Source organism: Schistocerca cancellata, chromosome 9 (assembly GCF_023864275.1).
Source record: "Schistocerca cancellata isolate TAMUIC-IGC-003103 chromosome 9, iqSchCanc2.1, whole genome shotgun sequence".
Lineage (NCBI taxonomy): Eukaryota > Metazoa > Arthropoda > Insecta > Orthoptera > Acrididae > Schistocerca > Schistocerca cancellata.
In genome coordinates, this window is record NC_064634.1 from 132047232 (window position 1) to 132070669 (window position 23438).

Sequence of the window (23438 nt, forward strand, 5' to 3'; positions counted from 1 at the left end):
GCTGAACCTCCGCTGTCCAATCGGCGAGCAGTCCTCCTGAGTCGTCATCATGCTAGCCATCTGTCTTCCATGCCTGCTAATCCAGCCCATGACCTTTTTTTCGACGCCTCCTTTGATGAAGGGTATGCAGGTCGCTCCTCCTCCCTACTACCCCCGGGAGTCCGCTTCCATCAACTGCTCCATTCTCTTTCCTGCCGCTTTCCTAAAACCTTCTTGACAACTTGGGGTACAGCACCGCCTTGGCTCCGTCCCCGGATCTGCCTGCTCCGTGACCTTTGTCAATTTCCCAAGGATGGTACCCCTACACTTGTTTATCGTCGGGCATTTGCTGCTCTATGTGCAGAAATGACGGACGCCACATTTATTTACACCGACGGCTCGAAAACATCGTTAGGTGTAGGGAATGCCTGTATTGTTGGCGACACCCCAAATCGCTTTCGGCTTCCCGACCAGTGTTCGGTTTATACTGCGGAGCTTTACGCTGTTCTCCAGGCTGTCCACTACATCCGCCGCCATCAGCGGATACAGTACGTCATCTGCTCAGATTCTCTCAGCTCTCTCCTCAGTCTCCAAGCTCTTTACCCTGTGCACCCTCTGGTCCACCGGATTCAGGACTGTCTGCGCTTGCTCCACCGGGGGGGGCGTCTCGGTGGCGTTCCTCTGGCTCCCGGGACACGCTGGTATCTGTGGGAATGAGGCGGCCGATATAGCAGCCAAGGCTGCAGTCTCTCTTCCTCGGCCAGCTATTCAGTCGCTTCCCTTCACCGATCTACGGAGCGGTTTATGTCGCAAAGTTGCTCATTTATGGCATGCGCATTGGTCAACACTTCCCCGTAATAAATTGCGGGAAGTGAAAGCCCTTCCTTGCGCTTGGACCTCTTCCTCCCGAACGCGTCGTCGGGAGGAGGTAATTTTAGCTAGACTTCGGATAGGGCACTGTCTTTTTAGCCATAGACATCTTTTAAGCGGTGATCCTCCGCCACTCTGTCCCCACTGCTCTCAGCTGTGGACGGTAAGACACCTTTTAATTGAATGCCCCTATTTTAATCCGTTACGCTCCCGTCTACAGCTATCGCCTGATCTATCGTCGATTTTAGCAGATGACACGCGCTCAGCCGACCGCGTTCTCCAGTTTATTAGTGACAGTGAAATGACGTCAGTCATTTGAAGCTTTTTTTGGGGACAACCACCCCCTTTCTGTAGTGGATTTTTAAGCATTCCTTCTACTTTTAGTTTCTCCAATTTTATGACTTTGTTCCCATTGCTGCTGGTTTTCCATTTCGGTTTTTTACTGTCTTAAGTCATGGGCTGGGCGCTAATGACCATAGAAGTTTTGCACCCTAAAACCACAAAGAAGAAAAAAAAAAAAGTCCCAGATACTGAATCAGTAAAGCCCTCCCAACCAATGAAACCCAAAGAGCAGCGAGAAAAGTGCAAGAAGAAGACCTATAAGAACAAGGAACCTGCGGTGGCACCCACCCCATAGCAACCTGTAAGCTTTGTGTCTGAGGATGCGGTGGAGATTCTGGTGTCCACTGAGGACCTAGATTTCACTGGACCCTCAGACACTATTGATGTCAAATGTACACACATTCAATCGGTGGCAGCAGGTGACCCAGCAGCGTAAACTGCTTCCTCAGTCCCTTCACACCGATTTCGGCCACGGGCAATGTCATCCTCCAGTGTAATTGCAGCGGTTTTTTCCACCACCTTGCTGAGCTCCGCCAACTTACCAGCTTTCACCCTTTCTTCAGCATTTCTCTCCAGGAAACTTGGTTTCCGGTGATGCAAACCCCCACCCTCCATGGCTATCGGGGTTGTTATAAGAACTGGGCGGTTTATGAGATGGTATCTGGTGGTGTGTGCATCTACGTCCTTCACTCTCTTTACAGTGAGTGTGTCCCTCTTCAAACACCTTTAGAGGCTGTCGCTGTTCAGGTGTGGACATCTCAGGCTGTTACTGTCTGCAGTCTCTATCTTCCACCGGATGGCGTTGTCCTGCAGCATGTATTGGCTGCGCTGATAGCCCAATTGCCAACACCCTTTCTGTTACTGGGCGGCTTCAATGCCCGTAACGCTCTGTGGGGTGGATCAGTGGCAACGCCCGAGGCACAGTCGTTGAGCAGGTGTTGGCACAGCTCAACCTTTCCCTCTTAAATAATGGCGCCTTCACACATTTCAGTATGGCGCATGGCGTGTGCTCAGCCATCGACCTTTTGATCTGCAGCCCTAGCCTTTTACCATCTGTCCAATGGAGTATGCATGACGACTTGTGTGGTAGTGACCACTTTCCGATCTTTCTGTCACTGCCACAGCACCACTCTTGTGGGTGCCTCTGCAGATGGGCTATGAATAAGGCTGACTGGGACTTGTTCACCTCCGTCGCCACCATTGAGCCTCTTTCCAATGACGCCATTGATGTGGTAGTTCACTCGTTCATCACCGGCATCATTTCTGCCGCAGAATCTGCAATTCCCTGTTCTTCCGGGTCCCCTCAGTGGACGATTGTGCCTTGGTGGTCACCTGAGATCGTTGAAGAGATTAGAGATTGCAGGTGGGCCTTCCAGCATCATAAGCAGCATCCCTCATTGGAACACCTCATTGCCTTTAAATGGCTCCGTGTGCGAGGCCGCTGCCTCATTTGCCGATGCAAGCAAGAGTGCTGGGAAAGGTATGTCTCCACCATTGGCACCCGTACCTCTCCATCGCAGGTTTAGGCCAAGATTCGGCGTCTATGGCTATCGGACGCCTGTTAGCGTACTTGGGATTTCCCTGAATGGAGCAGTTTGCACTGACTAGGACACGATTGCAAACCTCTTAGCGGAGCATTTTGCTCAGAGTTCCGCTTCTGTGAATTACCCACTGGCCTTCCGCTCCCTGCATCGGTTTTTGGGATTGGTTTTTGATATCCGGTTGACTTGGCCCCCCCACATCCAGCAGTTTAAACAAACATGCTGGCGGCATCTTAATGCTCTTTGTTGCTTGAGTCACACCAGCTGGGGAGCCAATCAGTCTAACCTTCTACGACTGTATCAGGTGTTAATTCAGTCCCATCTAGATTATGGGAGCCTGGCTTATGGTTCGGCATCAACTTCCGCATTGCGGTTGCGTGACCCCATCCTTCACAGCGGGGTCCGATTCGCAACTGGAGCTTTCCACACAACCTCTGTCAACAGCATACGTGTGGTGGGTGGTGTCCCTCCATTGTGGATCCGGCGCCAATGATTACTGGCCACTTATGCTACACACATTTTTAGCTCGCCCGGGCATCCCAGTTACCGTCTCCTGTTCCCCAACTCGGTCGTCCATCAGAACGGCGGCCCCGGTCAGGATGTACAATCGCGGTTCACGTCTGGTCTCTTCTCTCTGGGCTTGAGTTTTTCCCTCTCCCACCTGTTTTCCAGGCCCATATACGTCTATCCCTGTGGTGTGTGCTTGTCCCACCCATACCTTCAGCTCGATTCGGCACAGGGCCCGAAGGACTCAGTCCTTCCTGAGGCCCTCCACCGCTGCTTTCTTTCACTCCTTGCCACATTTCAAGGCTCTGACGTGATCTATACTGATGGTTCGATGGTTGCTGGTCATGTTGGGTATGCTCTTACTCTAGGGGATCATTGTGAACAACGCTCATTGCCAGCTGGCTTCAGTGTTTTCACTACCGAGCTGGTAGCCACCTCTCGCACTCTAGAGTATAACCGCTGCTGCTCAGGTGAGTCCTTCGTTATCTGTAGTGACTCCCTGAGCAGTTTACGAGCTATTGACCAGTGTTTTCCTCGCTCTCATCTGGTGATGGCTATCCAGGAGTCCCTCCATACTCTTGCCTGTTGTGGCTGCTCTGTAGTCTTTGTGTGGACCCCGGGTCATGTCGGCATCCTAGGAAATGGACGCATTGACACGCTGGACAAACAGGCTGTCAGTCCACCGACCGTAGAGATCGGCCTTTTGGAGTGTGATCTCCAGTCAGTTTTGTGGCAGAAGGTCCTTAGTACGTGGTGTGATGAATGGCGCACCCTGCCTTCACCCAGCAAACTTCGGGTTGTCAAGGATACTACCGGTGTGTGGCGCTCCTCCTTGTGGGCCTCTCGCAAGGACTCAGTTGTCCTCTGCCGGCTACGCGTTGGCCACACCTGGTTGACGCATGGCTATTTATTGCTCCGCAAAGATCCACCTTTCTGTCGCTATAGTTCGCCATTGACGGTGGTCCATGTATTGTTGGACTCTCCGTTTTTAACTCCACTCAGGCAGACGTTTGTGCTGCCTGATATGCTCCCTGCACTTTTTATCGGATGACACTGCAATGGCAGACTTAGTTTTGAGTTTTATTCTCGCAGGGGACTTTTATTATACGATCTAAGGGTTCGTCACTTTTTTTGTGTTGAGTCTGGCCTTTGGCCTACGGTTTTAGATTGTGGTTTTTAGTGTGTTTCTTGGTGGTTGGCTTTTCCTTTTTGTTTCCATAGTTGGCCAACCTCTGCCACAATCTGTGTGCTTTTAATTCCTTTTGTCTGTGGTCTTTGTCTGTGTCTTTCTTGTTCTGTGTTGTCCCTTGTCATCTCTGTTCCTTTTTTGTCGTGGAACAAGGGACCGATGGCCTTTGTAGTCTGGTCCCTTCAAACCCCCACAAACTAACCAACCAATCTGGATAACTTTCCCAAAACCTACCTCTTTACCTAGACCTTCCAGTCCTTTTCCTGCACCCTTCTTCCTTTCCCCGCAACCCTTCTGCCTGGAGAAGGAGCCATTGGCTCCGAATGCTTGTCAGTCACAACAGTCTTTTATGTGTGTGTTCTGTCACCACTCGGTGAGTAGACTTTTTATCTATCGAACAAAAGAATTCTGTCTAAATAAGAGATTTTTCACTGCATTTTATTCAAAGTGATAACTTAGGATCCACAAATATTGCTGGGTTAGCCCATTGTTCCTTTACATAGGAAAAGGAGTCAGTTGTAAAGTCCAATCAGCAGATACTCAAAAGGGAGATACCTTACAAAAGTCCAACATTATATTTTAAAAACTAGCACCGCAGCACTTGTGAAGTGACTGCTGTGTTTCGCATCACTTTTCACCGAGGAGCAGCCAGTGTGGGAACACTGTAATAGCAAGTGATATGCATCAACTATCAAGTAATTTTAATCACACTATAGATGTATAGCCTGGAACACCTGGAACAAAGAGCTACATCACCTGAGAGTAATTCATCCACCACCCTTCTCACAATATCCGTACACCTCCAATGTCTGTACATAAATGTGTATGCCTGTGCATAGGAAGATGAATAATATTGCCACTTTTTGATTAATTTTATGCTAGTGACACACCCGTGGCTTCACACAGGTATAACTAAGTATCTGCAGCTGGACTACTTCTCTGGTGTAGCAGTAATAGATATTATATACATGAACCTTCCTCGTGAATCAGTCTGTCTGCCAGTAAACATGCAATTCTGTAAATAGTTGAACTCCCGTGTATACCTCCCATGTAGAAAACAACTTCAAGCTTTTGATCACTCTACAAATGAGTTAATATGTTAAATATTGAACATTAAGCATGTAAGCCAGAAAAAGTTTAGAAACAGTTTGAGATTATTTTTAAAGTTTGTTTGAAGTTGCTAACTCCTCTTATTATCAACCACTGGATGAGTATAGTCAGGGTAATTTGTGCTCTGTTTTAAGCAAAAACTAGTTTACCACACATTTCAATGTTTATGGTGTCATATCTCCTGAAGTATGTGTTTTACAATGATAAAATTTTGCAGATACATTCAGAGGTATTCTGCAAAATGTGTTGCAAATAGAGTTGTTAGTAAAGAAGTAAGAAATTAAAATGCCATGCCTGATGTGACAGTTTTACTGCATGAACAGCGAGAATGTAGTAAACGATAAACTATTTTTCCTTTAATAATTTTGTGTGTGTGTGTGTGTGTGTGTGTGTGTGTGTGTGTGAGAGAGAGAGAGAGAGAGAGAGAGAGAGAGAGAGAGAGAGAGAGGGGGGGGGGGTGGCCATCATTGAGAAAGGTGTCCCATCATTGAGAAAGGTGTCATGAAGATTTGAAAGTATGAGGGTGAGTCAAATGAAAACTTTAAATTTGTAATAACACATCAAAATTTTGCGCCGTTATCCTGTAAGTTGGTAAGCTTGCTACAAGCAGCATGCAGAATGGCCTGTAGGTGGCAGCATAGTGCAGATGCACACATACTGTCGCAGTATCAGTATAAAGATGGCCGCCCCACTTGCGATGTGCACCAGGGTGGAACAGTGTTCTGTTATTTGGTTTTTGCGTAGTGAAGGTGTGAAACCTATTGAAATTCATAGATGAATGAAGGTTCAGTACAGTGATGCATGTTTGTCACAGCAACAAGTCTAAGAATGCAGTGAGAAGTTCGCAAATGGTGTGGCTTCAGTGGAAGATGCTCCTCGTCTAGGTCAGGCACAACAAGTTGTCTCCACAGAACATTGCAACAGTTGAAGCCATAGTGAAGGAAAACTGCCGAGTGACACTGAATGACATTGCAGCAAGTTTACAGATTAGTCATGGGTCAGCACACCACATTGTGCATGATGTGCTCCAGTTTCACAAAGTGTCTGCAAGATGGGTGCCACGGCAGCTGACCCTGAAATGAGAGAATGACAGGTTGATGCTTGTGAAGAACTTCTTTGGTGCTCTGAACGAGAAGGTGATGGCTTCCTGGCAAGAATCGTTACTGGGAATTAAACCTGGGTTCACTTCCACCAACCGGAAACGAAGAGAGCAAGCAAGGAATGGCGCCATTCCTCATCACCAAAACCAAAGAAGTTTCGAACAGAACCATCAGCAGGGAAGGTTATGCTGACTCTCTTTTGGGATGAAAAAGGCATCATTTTGGAGCGTTGCCTAGAGGGACTACTGTCACCAGTGCATCATACACAGATCTCCTAAAAAATCATCTGCGGCCTGCAATCAAATCAAAGCAACATGGATTGCTGTCAGCAGGTGTCCTTTTGTAACATGACAATGCAACACACACTCACTCACTCACTCACTCACGCACGCACGCAAACGCAACTTGCACACACGTCTGCAGTCTCAGAGAACTGCAACCACAGTGCGAGAGGAGCAGCACCAGTGCATGATGGGAGTGCGACTGGGTAGGGCTAAGGAGGAGGCTGGGGTGGGGAGGGGGGGGGGATAGTATGGTGGGAGTGGTGGACAGTGAAGTGTTGAAGTTTAGACGGAGGTCAGGAGAGAAGGTGCGGAGGGGGAGGGGGTGAGTAGTGGAAAGGAGAGAAATAAAAAGAAATTAAAAGACTGGGTGTGGCAGTGAAATGACGGCTGTGTAGTGCTGGAATGGGAATAGGGAGGGGGCTGGATGGGTGAGGACAGTGACTAACGAAGGTTGAGGCTAGGAGGGTTACGGGAACATAGGATGTCTTGCAGGGAAAGTTCCCACCTGCGCATTTCAGAAAAGCTGGTATTGGTGGGAAGGATCCATGTGGCACAGGCTGTGAAGCAGTCATTTAAATGAGGGATATCATGTCTGGCAGGGTGTTCAGCAACAGGGTGGTCCACTTGTTTTATGGTCACGGTTTGCCGGTGGCCGTTCATGCAGACAGACAGCTTGTTGGTTGTCATGCCTACATAGAATGCAGCACAATGGTTGCAGCTTATCTTGCAAATCACATGACTGGTTTCACAGGTAGCCCTGCCTTTGATGGGATGGGTGATGTTAGTGACCGGACTGGAGTAGGTGATGGTAGGAGGATGTATGGGACAGGTCTTGCATCTAGGTCTATTACAGGGGATGAGCCATGAGTTAAGGGATTGGAAGCAGGGGTTGTGTAATGATGGATGAGTATATTGTGTAGGTTCGGTGGACGGTGGAATACCACGGTAGTAGAGGTGGGAAGGATAGTGGGCAGGACATTTCTCATTTCAGGGCATGACAAGAGATAATCAAAACCCTGGCAAAGAATGTAATTCAGTTGCTCTAGTCCTGGATGGTACTGAGTTACGAGGGGAATGCTTCTCTGTGGCCGGACTGTGGGATTTTGGGAGGTGGTGGGAGACTGGGAAGATAAGGTACAGGAGATTTGTTTTTGTACAAGGATGGGAGGATAATTACAGTCAGTGAAGGCTTCTGTGAGACCCTCGGTGTATTTTGAGGAGGACTGCTCGTCGCTGCAGATGCGACGACTACAGTTGGCTAGGCTGTACTGAAGGGACTCCTTGGTATGGAATGGGTGGCAGCTGTCGAAGTGAAGGTATTGCTGGTGGTTAATAGGTTTGATATGGACAGAGGTACTGATGTAGCCATCTCTGAGGTGGAGGTCAACATCTAGGAAGGTGGCTTGTTGGATTGAATAGGACCAGGTGAAGCAATTCGGAGAGGAGTTGTTTAGGTTCTGGAGGAATGTGAATAAGGTGTCCTCGCCTTCAATCCAGATAGAAAAGATGTCATCAGTGAATCTGAAACCAGGTGAGGGGTTCAAGATTCGGGGTTTTTAGGAAGGATTCCTCTAGATGGCCCATGAATAGGTTAGCATAGGATGGTGTCATGCGGGTGCCCATAGCCATCCGTGGATTTGTTTGTAGGTAATACCTTCAAAGGAGAACTAATTGTGAGTAAGGATATAGTTGGTCATGGAGACTAGGAAGGAGGTTGTGGGTTTGGCATCTGGAAAGGTAGTATTCGATAACAGTAAGGCCAATGGCATTAGGAATGTTAGTGTACAGGGAAGTGGCATGAGTAGTGACGAGCAGGACACCGTGTGGTAAAGGGACAGGAACTGTGGAGAGTCGGTCGAGGAAATGGTTGGTATCTTTTATATAGGAGGATAGGTTCCGGGTAATAGGTTGAAGGTGTTGGTCTATGAGAGCAGAGATTCTCTCAGTGGGGGCACAGTAATGGGCCACAATGAGGTGTCCTGGGTGGTTGGATTTATGGACTTTAGGAAGCATGTAGAAGATAGGAGTGCGGGGAGTGGTAGAGGTAAGTAGAGAGATGGACTCTGGGGAGAGGTTCTGGGGTGGGCCTAAGGATTTGAGTAGTGACTGGAGATCCTGCTGGATTACTGGAATGGGATCACTGTGGCATGGTATGTAGGTGGAAATATCTGACAGCTGATGGAGTCCTTCTGCCACGTAATCCTTGCGATTCAAAACAACGGTGGTGGAGCCTTTGTCTGCAGGTGGTCGGGTTCAGTTTTTAGATGGTGGACTGCGGTTCTTTCTGCAGATGTAAGATTAGTTTGCATGTTGAGGGATTTGGGAAATGACGGTGAGACAAGGTTTGAGGTTAAGAAATTCTAGAAAGTTAATGGGAAGTGGTTTGGAGGCAGTGGGGGTGGATCACGGTTGGATGGAGGAGTGAACAGAGGTAGTTGAGGTTCAATATTGGTCTTTGGTTGAGTCTGATTGGTTGGGTTGGTGGTGAAAAAATGCTTCCACTGTAGGGACTGGGAGAAGGAGAGAAGGTCTTTAACTAATCCCGCATAGTTGAATTTGGGAGTGGGGCAAAAGGTGAGGCCTTTGGAAAGGACTGATATTACCGTAGCACTAAGGCTTCTGGACGAAAGGTTCATAACTGTGTTGTGGGTCTGTTTAGGTTCTGGGTTCTGTGTAGTGGTGGGAGGGAATTGTGGAGGGTGGGGTAAGTGTAGTAGGTCTGCGAGACAGGGTTTGTCAGCTATGAGGGGGCATGGGGGAGGTTTGGAGCTTGTTGTAGAAGTGGTGGACAGTGGTACTCTGAGGCGGGAGTATGAAGTGAGCAGAATGGAGAGCTTTTTGAGGTGGCGTTGTGCGTGTTGCTCAAGTTCCTGCAGTGCAAGAGTTTCACTGTGTGTTATGGGTTCCAGGAATTTGGGATTGTGTAATTGGAGAATTTTGCGGATGGAGAGAAGGTACTGCAAGGAGGATTGGGCTTGGTTGATATGGTTTTGCAGGACTATGTTGGTGAGGGCTAAGGATTGGCGGAATCTGAACAGGTGAAGGTTATTGTGGAAGAAGGGGTGGCAACCAGAGATGGGTAATTGGATGTTAAGGCCATTAGATGGGATTTCATGAGCCAAGCAACAATGCAGAAACAATATGTGGGACTGGGATCTGGCTAGGGATAAGGAAACTTTTCTGTTTTGATGCAGATGGAAAGAGCAAGGATCCATGGTGGTGCAAAAAATGTGAAAAATTACGTAAGAAGGTAGAATTACATCTGAAAAATCATACAAAAATACACCACAAAAGTACGAAAAGGGTGAAATGGATGCACAAGGGGAAAAAAACGAGATGACATCTGAGGAAGACGATGATAGTGGAAGGGGAAAACTCACTAAAATTGGCGAGAAGTCACAATGGTCGAAGTAGAGAATAACTGATCATTAATAAATATATGTATATTACTGTGGGTAGCAAGTTTAAGGGCGGATAAGTGTAAAGAAGGGTGACGGCAGATGTGACTGGATGAGATGGATTTAGTGGGTGGGCACAGGGATAGAATGGAGAAAGTGTGGGGGTGGGGGGGGGGGGGTGGGGAGGGGTTCGTAGTTAGATATGTAAGATCGTGTGGCACCAGAAAAGTCCGGGGGATAACACGCAAAATACGGGAACTGACACAGGGAGTGTGATCAGTTTGAAGCTATAGGCTTAATTATATCAGCAGGACTAATGTGGGACATAAGATGCTGCACGAACAATCAATGTGGTCTTGAGGCCGTCTGTTGTGTGCGGTCGAGACAATTGATACAGTGTGGCTCAAAAGTAGAGCGTGCAGTGCGGTTCGTAAAGCAACAAGAGAAACACAGGAAAGAAAAGAAGGAAGGATGGACATTGCGTATAGTGATGCAAAAGAAAGTAGTTACAAAGGAAAACAGCACAAGGTTAGGATAGAAGAAAAGCCGTGAGGCAAAAATCAAACAGTGGAAAATCCAGGATGAAATGTAACAATACCAGAGAAGGAAAGTTGCTGCTCACCATATAGCGGAGATGCTGAGTCGTGATAGGCACAACAAAAAGATTCACACAATTATAGCTTTCGGCCATTAAGGCCTTTGTCAGCAGTAGACACACACACAGGCAGGAGAGAAGGTGCGGAGGGGGGAGGGGGTGAGTAGCAGAAAGGAGAGAAATAGAAAGAAATTAAAAGACTGGGACTGGAGAAACTGAATTACATTCTCCGCCAGGGTTTCGATTACCTCTCGTCGTGCCCTGAAATGAGAAATGTCCTGCCCACTATCCTTCCCACCCCTCCTACCGTGGTATTCCGCCGTCCACCGAACCTACATAATATACTCGTCTATCCTTACACAACCTCTGCTCCCAATCCCTTAACTCATGGCTCATACCCCTGTAATAGACCTAGATGCAAGACCTGTCCCATACATCCTCCTACCACCACCTACTCCAGTCCGGTCACTAACATCACCCATCCCATCAAAGGCAGGGCTACCTGTGAAACCAGTCATGTGATTTACAAGCTAAGCTGCAACCTCTGTGCTGCATTCTATGTAGGCATAACAACCAACAAGCTGTCTGTCTGCATGAATGGCCACCGACAAACTGTGGCCAAAAAACAAGTGGACCACACTGTTGCCAAACACGCTGCCAAACATGATATCCCTCATCTAAATGACTGCTTCACAGCCTGTGCCATATGGATCCTTCCCATGAACACCATCTTTTCTGAACTGCACTGGTGGGAACTTTCCCTGCAAGACATCCAACGTTCCCATAACCCTCCTAGCCTCAACCTTCGTTAGTCACTGTCCTCACCCATCCAGCCCCCTCCCTGTTCCCATTCCAGCACTACACAACCATCATTTCACCGCCACACCCAGTGTTCTAATTTCTTTTTATTTCTCTCCTTTCCGCTACTCACCCCCTTCCCCCTCCACACCTTCTCTCCTGCCCTCTGTCTAAACTGCAACACTTCACTGTCTGCCACTCCCACCATACTATCCCTCCCCCTCCCCACCCCAACCTCTTCCTTACCACCACCCAGTCACCACTCCCATCATGCACTGGTGCTGCTACTCGCACTGTGGTTTCAGTTCTCTGAAACTGCAGACGTGTTCGCAAGTTGCGTTTGCGTGAGTGAGTGTGAGTGTGCGTGTGTGTCTACCGCTGACAAAGGCCTTAATGGCCAAAAGCTATAATTGTGTGAATCTTTTTGTTGTGCCTATCGCAACTCGGCATCTCCACTATATGGTGAGTAGCAACTTTCCTTCTCTGGTATTGCAACATACGTTTTACAGATTTCCATGATTGGCAGTATTATATAATTTGCTGCTGATTCGCAATTCCCACTCCCCATTCCCTCTACGTCTCAGGTAAGCTGGTATTACTGTTCCCCCAACAAAACTTTCATAGTGGAGTGCATGAGCAACTGTGAAAAAGGCATTACAATCTCTTCCAGGATGGAAATCGTATGTAATGACAGGAACTAGTGCATAAATAAAAGATCACAATTGTGATTCACTCCAGTTCTTGAACTTTCACACATCCCGTGATCTACTAATGTCTGTTGGTACTATCTCACAACAGGCCTTGCTGCTGTAATTTATTCTCATGATGGGAATTCCAATCAGTTTAATATTAACGACTTTGTTTGTCAGACATTTCATTCTGGATTAATTTTCCTTCATGTTTCATTCAAATATCACGAGGATGATCTAAATCTCATTACAAGCTGGTAATATTTTAACCCGCCATTCTAATATATGAATAGTGACTGAATTTCTCATTTGCAATCCACTTACTATATCATTATTCTTTTATTATCAAATAAAATATTTATTTGGGTCCAGAATCAAGTAATGTTTTTTGAAGGACATTTCCACTTTTAAATGTTATCTTTACTTAAACAGCAGCGTTAATGTTTGTACACGGTATCCATACATGTATGAGAGCTTTTATTGCAAACCTGTTTAAATACAACATTTCATATGATGATAGAATTTAGTGCTATTTCCTTCTGTGTTTCACTAAACTGTCAAATTTTAAGCAGAGCAATAGATTGTTGTCGTTGATAGTTCATAGTTTCTCATGTATTCCTTGCACTAGCGTCGTGCTATTCAAATGTTGTTATTGTTCAAACATCAATACCGTATCGAGTGCTTCGGTGTATTGAGAAATCATGAGCCTGTTCAAATGCGAGTATTGGTTGCTCACTGTCTTGCCAAATTCTTCAAAATAAATCTGTGCCTGAACTCAGTAGCCAAAGCTTCTTCTAAAAATGTAAGGCTACCCCTATTTACTGTTATTAAAGAACGTAAAAATGTTAACTTCAGCTGCAGTAGTTTAATCTGGAAATATAAGACGACCCTGTATTTTCAGATGACAAATTTGGGAAGAAACCTTGTTTTATAATCATGTAAATATGGTAGATGTCACTCTCTTCCATCCCCAACCACGCCATTAAGAGGTGAACTGTCATCAGGACTGCCACCTATGAGGATACTGAACCTGAAACTATGGATTTGACACTAATATCACTCATTTTCAGTTACTTTTACATGTTGTCCATTTCTCGCCATCACTATTACCTCAAGGAGTGAAATGTCATTGATACTGTTGGCACTCAGGCCAGTGGACCAAAAACACTGTAGATTCAATACTAGTATCAGTATTATCCCTCAATTTTCCATGTCAATTCCTCGCTATCCTTGTAGTGGTTCCACCTGCTTTTATTTATTTCATTGGTTGTCTTCAGTGTCAATGTACTGCATTGCTACACTGGCTGAAAAAATATGGGTCATGGATTCCGGCACTGACTACTGTAAATTATGTGTCTGACTGATGCACAGTTGTGTGTCACAGTACTTTAATTTCACTGTTCACAACCCCCCCCCCCCCCCACCCAATAAAACAGTTATATGGCCAGTGCACTATTGTATAAACTGTCCATAAGCCTCATTAATAGTTTGCAGGCGAAACTCCATATACTGCTACAATAGTTTACTGTTGAACAACTACGAGCAGTAAAACCTAACCACAAAGTTCACAGTTCTTTAAGAATAATCAGGTACGTATGGAGCACACACTGTCACTGTTTTTACACACAGCCTAATTGTTTAACACTTGTTCCACAGTTAAGGTGAAGCATTGTTGCTGTTCTAACCAGCTCAGGTTACTCGTCTGAAACTCGGCCATGGACTGACTAACATGTGACCAAAAATTGGGCCCTTATATATATCATCGCAATAATTGGTACTGAAACTACACATTGTTTGAAGATAAATTTACAGAAATTACAATTAAAACTTAACTCATTAAATTAATTGAATACATAAAAAAATTGCACCTTTTTAACCGTTTCTTCTATTGCAAAAGTTAGGTCAAATTATTTGTTTAAATCATAAAAGTAACAAATACCATTAAGCAAACCTATACTTTAGACAAAACTGTTAATTACTTTGGAATTAATGAAGGACTGGTTTTGGTAATGTGTTTTGGAACAGAGCCAAATAGATACTTTATGATTACTAGCATTTCGTCTTCCAAATGTTTGCAATTATTACAGAACTTATATTTGTTTATATGTCAACAATAGAAGTTAAGTTATGAAACAATTACTGATTTCTACCTATAATGAAAGATACTAACTAGGAATAACCAAAATGATTAGAAAAGCAATTAAATACATAAAACTAAGCACAAAATTATATCAGGTGTTATATTCTTTAATACTGAGGGCCAACCTTTCTCTTTTATGAAAATGCAGGTTATATTCATGTAAGCTAATGGTAATCAGTTAAAAGTAACGACTAATTTAAGGAGGCAGATGGCAACAAAACAAGAGGGGATCTAAAATTATCCTAGCTTGCTTTGTCACATCCTAAAGCCATTCTTAGGGATGTTTTACTCATGCAGTAGTTTTTTTTCAGTTAGGAAGTCATATGAGTAAGCAAGTTTGCTTGAAATTGCCTCAACCTGGAGCAGGTGGCATCAGGGCAGATGACACGCCATGAAGCGTAGTACGTCATCTATTGCTGGTGGGCAAACACCAGCAGTCTCTAAGTGGTCAAGGTCTAACTTCAATGCTTAGAAATACAACCTCAAAACATTTCCACCTCCCCCCCCCCCTCCACTCTGGCCACACCATGGGAGGAACACCATAAGGATGGCAGCAAAGCTTATTCACTGCGGTACCTCGTATGTACCAGAGTTGATAGGGAATCTTTCTTGTCAATGAAACCTCAGTTTTTTGTGGAGCATTTAGAGGACAAGTTTGGAGAGGTGGAGGGCTTGTCCAAAATGCGGTCAGGGTCAGTCTTGATCAAAACAGCATCCTCTGCCCAGTCACAGGCACTACTCACCTGTGATAAGCTGGGGGATGTTTCTGTTTCCGTCACACCCCATAAGAGCTTAAATATGGTCCGTGATAAGCTGGGGGATGTTTCTGTTTCCGTCACACCCCATAAGAGCTTAAATGTGGTCCAAGGTATCATATTTCACAGGGACCTTCTTTTGCAGTCTGATGATAAGCTGCATGCCAATTTAGAGTGGCAAGGTGTCCATTTCTCCTGGCGCGTCCACCGGGGTCTGAGGGATAATCAGGTTGCCACCGGTGTCTTCATTTTCACCTTCAAGGGTGACACCACTACCCCCGATGTGGTGTTTTTAGTGCTGGAAGTTAGGCCATGTGTCTTCCCACTGTACTTTCAGTGTCACCTGTCTAGATTGTGGATGTCCTTCACATCCCAATACTCCCTATGCCCCGCCTCCCATCTGTGTCAGCTGCGGAGACCACCATTCGCCTTGCTTGCCAGACTGCAGGATTCTCCAGAAAGAAAGAAAAATAATGGAGTACAAGACCCTGGACTGACTGACATCATACACTGAGACTAATAGAAAATATGAGAGGCTACATCCTGTGCATATGACGTCAGCCTTAGCCGCCGCTACTATAATGGTTCTACAGTCTTCCGTTCCACTGCGTACAGTTGGCTCTCAGAGCTGTCAGACTCCACTTGCCCCTTGGTGGGGAGGGGGGTCGAGGGGGGGGGGGGGGCAATTCCTTCCCTGTTGATCCGGCACAACCTGCTTCAGGGGCAACCCCCCCTCCCTCCCCCCACAACCATCAGGGATGTCAGTCCCCTCTTGTCAGCCGGAGAAGTGTAAGGTATTCATTGGCCTCTCTTGCCAGGAAGGGACCCCTTGGGTCACTCCCTTCCCAGGTTCCTACCATTGACAAAACTGACACCTGCCAGTGGCTGAAGCAACCACAGGTAGCTGGTCGTAGGGCTTCGTGGTCCTCCTCAGTCCCTGAGATGGAATCAGTGAAGCCCCCCCCCCCCCCCCCCCCCCATAGCTGGACAAACCTAAGGAGCAGTGAGAGAAAACTGAAAATAAAAAGACCACCAAGAACCAAGGCACTGCTATGGCACCACTACTACCTACAAGCTCTGTGTCTGAGGATGAGGTGGAGATACTGGCATCTGCTGAGGACCTGGATCTCACTGGGCCCTCAGGCACAATGGATGTCAATTGCACAGGTACTCATCTGGTGGCAGCAGGTGACCTTGAGGCATAGACTGCCTCATTGAGTATTTCATGCCTTCCCATCACGTAATCCGCCAGTGGAATTGCGGCAGTTTTTTCCACCACCTGGCTGAGCTATGGCAACTGTTAATCCTTACACCTGCTTTCTCCATTGCCCTCCAGGAAACCTGGTTCCCAGCAGTGTGGACCCCTGCCCTCTACAGCTATAAGGTATATTACAGGAACCTAGCGACTGTAATAGTGTCAGGTGGAGTTTGCGTCTATGTCCTGAACTGAGTATGTAGTGAACCTGTGCCCCTTCAAACCCCTCTTGAAGCTGTGGCTGTCAGGATAAGGACGACACAGGAAGTAACTGTCTGCAATGTATATCTTCCTCCAGGTGGTGTAGTATCCCTGAACATATTGGCAGCATTGACTGATCATCTCCCTAAACCTTTCCTACTTTAGGGAGATCTGCCTCTTAAATACAGGTACCCCCACACATTTCACTGTGGCATATGGCACATATTCGGCCATTGATCTCTTAGTTTGCAGTCCAGGCCTTCTCCCATCTATCCACTGGAGAGTACATGATGACCTGTGTGGTAGTGACTGCTTCCCCATCTTCCTGTCACTCCCCAGACATCATGCCCAGGGACGCGTACCCAAAATGGGCTTTAAACAAGGTAGACTGCAAAGTCTTCACCTCTGCTGTCACTGTTGAATCTTCCCCACGTGGTGTTGTCAATGTTGTGTTTGATTATTTCTGCAGCGGAAAACGTGATACCTCATTCTTTAGTTTGCCCCCGGCAAAAGACAGTCCCTTAGTGGTTGCCGGAAGTCGTTGAGGAATTAAAGAGTGTCGGTGAGCTCTACAGCGACACAAGCGGCACCCTTCCCTAGATCTAATAGCCTTTAAGCGTCTCCGTGCCCGCATTCACCAGCTTATAAAAGGACACAGAAACAGGTGAGTTGGGGGAGGTATGTGTCGACCATTGGGTGCCATACATTACGTTCCCAAATGTGAACAAAGATCAGACGTGTTTTTGGGTAACTCCAGTACTAAGTCACAAATTGTCTTAAATCTGCAGGTACACGTACATCTTCATCTACATTTATATCTGCAAACCACCGTGAGGTGCATGGCGGAGGGTACATCCCATTGTACCATTTATTAGGGTTTCTTCCTGTTCCATTTATGTATGAAGCGTGGGAAGAAAGATTATTTGAATGCCTTTGTGCGTGCAGTAATTATTCTAATCTTATCCCTATCATTCCTGTGTGAGCGACACATATGAGGTTGTCGTATATCCCTAGTGTAATAATTTAAGGCCAGTTCTTGAAACTTTGTTAATTTTCTCAGGATAGTTTATGTCTGTCTTCAAGATTCGGCCATTTCAGTTCCTTTTGTATTTCTGTGACACTCTCCCATGGATTAAACAAAACTGTGACTATTGGTGCTGCCCTTCTCTGTATACATTCACTATCCCCTATTAGTCCTGTTAGGTATGGCTCCCAAACACTAAAGGAATATTCTAGGATGGGTCACTTGAGTGATTTGTAAGCATTCTCCTTTGTAGACTGGTTGCAATTCCTCAATATTTTACCAATAAAGTGTAGCCTACCGCCTGCTTTACTAATGGCTGAACCTATGTGACCATTCAGTTTCATATCCATACAAAGTGGTACATCCAGGTACATGTATGAATTGGCTGAGTCCAACAGTGACTCACTGATATTGTAGTATAGGATACTATGTTTTTTTTATTATTTTTTTTATTATTATTATTTTTTTTTTTTTTTTGTGAAGTGCAAAATTTTACATTTTTGAACATTTAGAGCAAGTTGACAGTCTGTGCACCACTTTGAAATCTTATCAAGATCTTACTGAATATTTATACAGCTTCTCTCAGATAGTATTTCATTATAGATAACTGCATCATCTGCAGAAAGCCTGATCATACTATTAATATTGCCTACAAGGCCATTAATATACAACATGAACACCAAGCATCCCAACACACTTTCTTGGAGCACATCCAAAGCTCCTTTTACATCTGGTGATGCTTCTCCATCCAAGATAACATGCAGTGTCCTCCCTGCCAAAAAGTCCTCAATCCAGTAACAAATTTCACTTGATACCCCATATGATCATGCTTTTGACAATAAGCATTGGTGAGGTTCTAAGTCAAATGCTTTTTGGAAATCGAGAAACACTGCATATACCTGGTCATCACCTTGATTCAAAGCTTTCAGTATATCATGTGAGAAAAGTGCGAGTTAAGTTTCACATGATTGATGTTTTTGAAATCCATGCTAGTTGGCATTGAGAGAGTCATTCTGTTCAAGATACCTCATTATGTCTGAGCTCAGAATATGTTCCAAGATTCTACAATAAATCAAGGTCAAGGATATTAGACGGTAGTTTTGTAGGTTACTTTTATGACACCTCTTTTAGACATGTGTGACCTGTGCCTTTTTCCAAGAACTGGGCATTGTTTCTTGTTCGAAGGTTGTACGATAGGTTATAGTGTGAAAGGGGCTAACTCAGCAACAAATTCAGGATAGAAACTGATAGATATTCCATCGGACCCTGAAGCTTTGTTCAATTTCAAAGATTTCAGCTGTTTGTCAACACCAGTGACATTAATGCTCATTTCATTCATCTTTTTGTTGGTACAAAGATTACATTGGGGCAATAATCCGTTGTTTTCCTTTGTAAAGGAACATTTGAAAATGGAGTTAAACATTTCAGCTTTTGTTTTGGTACCCTCAGATCCAGTTTAGTCTCATTCGCTAAGGACTGGACACTAACTTTGGTGCTACTAACAGCCTTCACATACGACAAGGATTTCTTTGGATTTTGTGAAATGTCATTTGACAACATTCTGCTATGGTAGTCATTGAAGGCATCAAGCATTGCCCCCTTGACAATCAAATGCGTATCATTTAGCATCTCTCTGTCTATAGTCCTATGCTTTGTTTTACACCTATTATGCAGTAATCTCTCTTTATTTAGTTGGTTTTTTACAGTGACTGTATGCCATGGAAGTTTCCTCCGATTACGAACTGTTCTACTGGGTACTTATCTGTCCAGTACGTGGTCGAATATTCTTTTAAACTTGAGCTAGAATTCCTCTAAATGCTCCTGCCCTGTGCTGAAAGTTTCAGGTTCTTCATTGAGATATGGCATTACTGATATTTTTATCTAGTTCACTGAACACACACATCTTTGATTGTTTTAATAGTTTTTTGTACTTTGGTAATCTTTGTTGCCACAACTCGTGTCATGGTCACTGATACCAGTTTTGATGTGGAGATCCTCAAAGAGGTTAGGTCTGTTTGTTGCCATTAGATTCAATACATTTCCATCATGAGCTGGGGTTCCTAAGTATATGTTCTAGGTAGTTTTCAGAGAAGGCATTTAGTAAAGCTTCACAGGATGTCTTATCACACCCACCACTAACAAAACTTTTTCCCAATTAATTGTTGCATGTTTAAAGCCTCCACCAATGATTACACTATGTACTTAACGTACAAGTGAACTGAAGTTTCTGGTTATAACAGGAGATGAGTCTGGTGGGCAATAGAAGATTCAATAATCATTTTATGCACACCCCTGCTACTGAGTCTATCCCAACAATCTCACATGCAGCTTCAATTTCTGTCTCTGTGAATTTTTGTCTACTGCAACAAATAAGCCACCTCCATTTCCCATTTGCTCATCTTTTTGATAAACACTTAAATTTTCCCCAAAAATCTCACTGCTAATTTCAGGTTTTAACCAGCTGTCTTTACCTAGTATTATATGAGCTTCACTGCTTTTTATGAGCACTTCAAACTCTGGCACTTTGCTGCAAATGCTTCAGCAGTTTACCATTAGGATTTTAATACTCGCATCTGTGGGAGACATTTCTTTTGCTCTTACACTGATACTTCTGGGTTTCCTACAGCTATCATTATCTGGATTGGATGGAGAGTTGCCTGATCTAAAACACCCTTGTGTGCACCGTACACACAGTCAGCTATTTGACTAGCAGCTTCTGGTGTGTAGTGCACTCCTGGCGTATTTAGGGGGACACTAAAGTTGTCTACCCTACGACGCATGTGCAGGAAGTCGCCGCCTAACTTGCCACAGAACTTTCGAAGTCTCTGGTTCAGTTGGTTGGTTGGGTTGTTTTTTGGCAAGGAGACCAAACAGTGAGGTCATCGGTCTCATTGGATTAGGGAAGGATGGGGTAGGAAGTCAGTTGTGCCCTTTCAAAGGAACCATCCCGGCATTTGCCTGGAGTGATTTATGGAAATCACGGAAAACCTAAATCAGGATAGCCAGACGTGGGATTGAACCATCTTCCTCCAGAATGCGAGTCCAATGTCTGGTTCAGTTCTTCCACTCAACTCGGAACAAAAGGGCCACAATCAGTTCTGGGGACAATGCTGCAAAGAGTGAGCTTCGTTGAAACTCCATGTGCAAGGCTGGTCTTCTCAGGTCTTCTCAGCGTTCCAGCGTGCACCACAATCTGCAGTTAGCTGCATACTGTTCCCTCATTGGCTGCAGGAATAGCCTCTAGAACATATTTAAATAGGTCCCCAGGCATGTACACTGAGTGCACCTGGCGTCCTTTCCTGTCCCTTGCTGCCATTCCCCTAAGGGGTACCATCATTCACCGTACATTTGAACTGGCAACATTTAATAGACCCCTACCCTTTTGTGTTTGCTGCCTCTTGACATCGGACAAAACAAGTTTCCCCACAACAAGTGAAGCAAGGCCCACTGGCTCAGTTTCAGTAACAGTGAAAGACAGCACCTCAAACTTTGTTGGTTAGGGGGACACTTTATTAAGAGAGAATGAATTGCCCAGTAGGAAGCGATCCCAGACCTGCCATTCTCAGGCACACTGTAGTCACGTAACTGCAATGGGAAGGAAGTAAACCAATAAAGTACTGATGTAACAGCAGTGCCTTGATTTGTAAGGTGTGTAGCCCTCAACACTAGACTCATATTTGCTCCATTTCTGATCTCTGATGTAGGAGCAGTCACAGTCATCTGAAATATGGATTGCTAGGCTGTGACACCTGTCAGACTGGATTAGTCACAGTCTAAGAGTTGTTTGCAGAATGAATTTTTGACTCTGCTATGGAAAGTAGGAGATCTACTGTCAGAATTGAATCTGCTAAGGAAGTCCATGAACTGTGCGTAAATTGTCCGGTTGATAAGAGCAGTGATTGTGAATGAGCTTATCGACCTGAAAGCCATATGCACAGAAATTATGTTTATGTTAATAGTCACAGTTAAATCTAACATAAAATGTTGGCTTTCAACGTGTTGTGTAATTAGGCACTGAAACTATGAAGTCTGTATTGCAAGTACTGAGCAAGTATTTTTAAAATTTGTAATCTTCATTTTTTTTTTCAATTAAAGTGTGTCATCTAATATAAATACTGTGTCCATTTCAAGTTTACCTTTTGATAGCACTTCGATTCAGCTTTCAAAGACACTGACACATTGCTTGCCAAACATCCTCTGTGGCCTCATAGTGTTGGCCTCACGTCTCCACACTTTCATGAACAGTGTGAGGACACATGTTATCCTGCTGTGGGGGCAATCCTTTTCCCAGAGTGTTTATTGTGCAATGCTTGATGGAGCTTCTGAAATGTCTGGATATAGCAGGTGGCATTTATGTTTTGTCCAGGTTCAAGAAAATCAATTGGAATGCAACCTTTTGATCCCAGAAGACAGTGCCCATAACTTTCCCAGCAGATGGAACTGTCTTTGCTTTTTTTCGTTAATGGCGAGTCTCAATGGTACCGTTTGTACTGTGGAACTTCGTTTCAGGCTGTCACAATACTCACCAAAACTCATCACCTCCATTTTGAAATCTTCTCTGAAGTGCATTGTCTTCAGTCAGTGAACATAGGATCCAGCAAGCACAGACTTTTCGAGAACCTAATCCTTAAATCATTCTTTACACTGCACTGCATCATAGTACAAAGCTCCTATTGCAAGGCTCATTTTGGATACTTATTTCCATATGTGAAATGTTTCACCTCTCCTAATACTGTTGTCACCCATGAAGACTCTCCATAGGCATGATGGAGTCCGAGGTGAATGTCAGCAGCACATTTCCCATGTTTAGCGAAGAATTCAATGACAGCACCCTGTTGAAATGAAATATTGATGTAAGCCATTTTGTGGTCACATGATAGACAGTGTGGCAACATTTGATGTAAAGTCTGCACATTACAATCCTGCATTCATTTTTGTTACATTGTTGAAAGTGGAATTTTAACAATGGGTTACTCATGATTTTCAGTATGCCCTCATAAAAGTGGAGTAGATTTTATTAACTTTTAATTATAAGTAACATTGATTTTACTGTAATTGTGGGGCACTATATTTATGGTGCACTTGATGCAAACAGTATTTCATTTCTTGTAAGCAACACATATGGTCATTTCATTTTTACATAGTAACTTAACTTCCCCTTGTTTGATCTAACAGGAGTGACGATATGCCAGATGACCCACACTTGCGGTGGCGTGAGGATGTAGTTGCAAATATAATACTTAATCACATTGAATCACTGTCCATTGATACTGTAAGTAACACTATAAATGAGCAAATAATTGATAGCAAATAAAATTAGTCTTCTCTTTTCTTGAATCTCATTTGTTATTTGCGTTTTGTATTTCTAATGCAGGTGTTGAAATGACTTCAGACGCGTTAAGAAAGACCTCGTTATTTGTTGGCAGGTGATAACATTTGATAAAGTTGGTGTGAGTCGACATCAGAATCATATATCTCTATTTTACGCGACAGCGTACCTTTGTCTGGAGAAAAAACTGCCTCTTTGTAAGTAAATGATTCTATTTTTTTATTTTTAAGCACTTAACAAGAAAGATAATGCCCAAATAGAAATATTTCTTCACCTTTCTCCTCCATACCTTAATGGCTATCCATCCTAACAATTTTAAAAGAATACAGACT

The 23438-nt window shown here is 44.6% G+C and overlaps 1 protein-coding gene across 2 annotated transcripts in view; it reads left to right on the forward strand.

Moving 5' to 3' along the window:
• The window catches only part of LOC126101152 (N-acetylglucosaminyl-phosphatidylinositol de-N-acetylase), a 106248-nt gene that overhangs the window by 53460 nt on the left and 29350 nt on the right, over positions 1 to 23438 (forward strand). For both annotated transcript variants that reach the window (XM_049911845.1, XM_049911844.1), the window contains exons 3-4: positions 22953 to 23049; positions 23204 to 23303. In XM_049911845.1, the coding sequence (XP_049767802.1) occupies positions 22953 to 23049; positions 23204 to 23303 (197 nt within the window). The remainder of the gene's footprint in view (positions 1 to 22952; positions 23050 to 23203; positions 23304 to 23438) is intronic.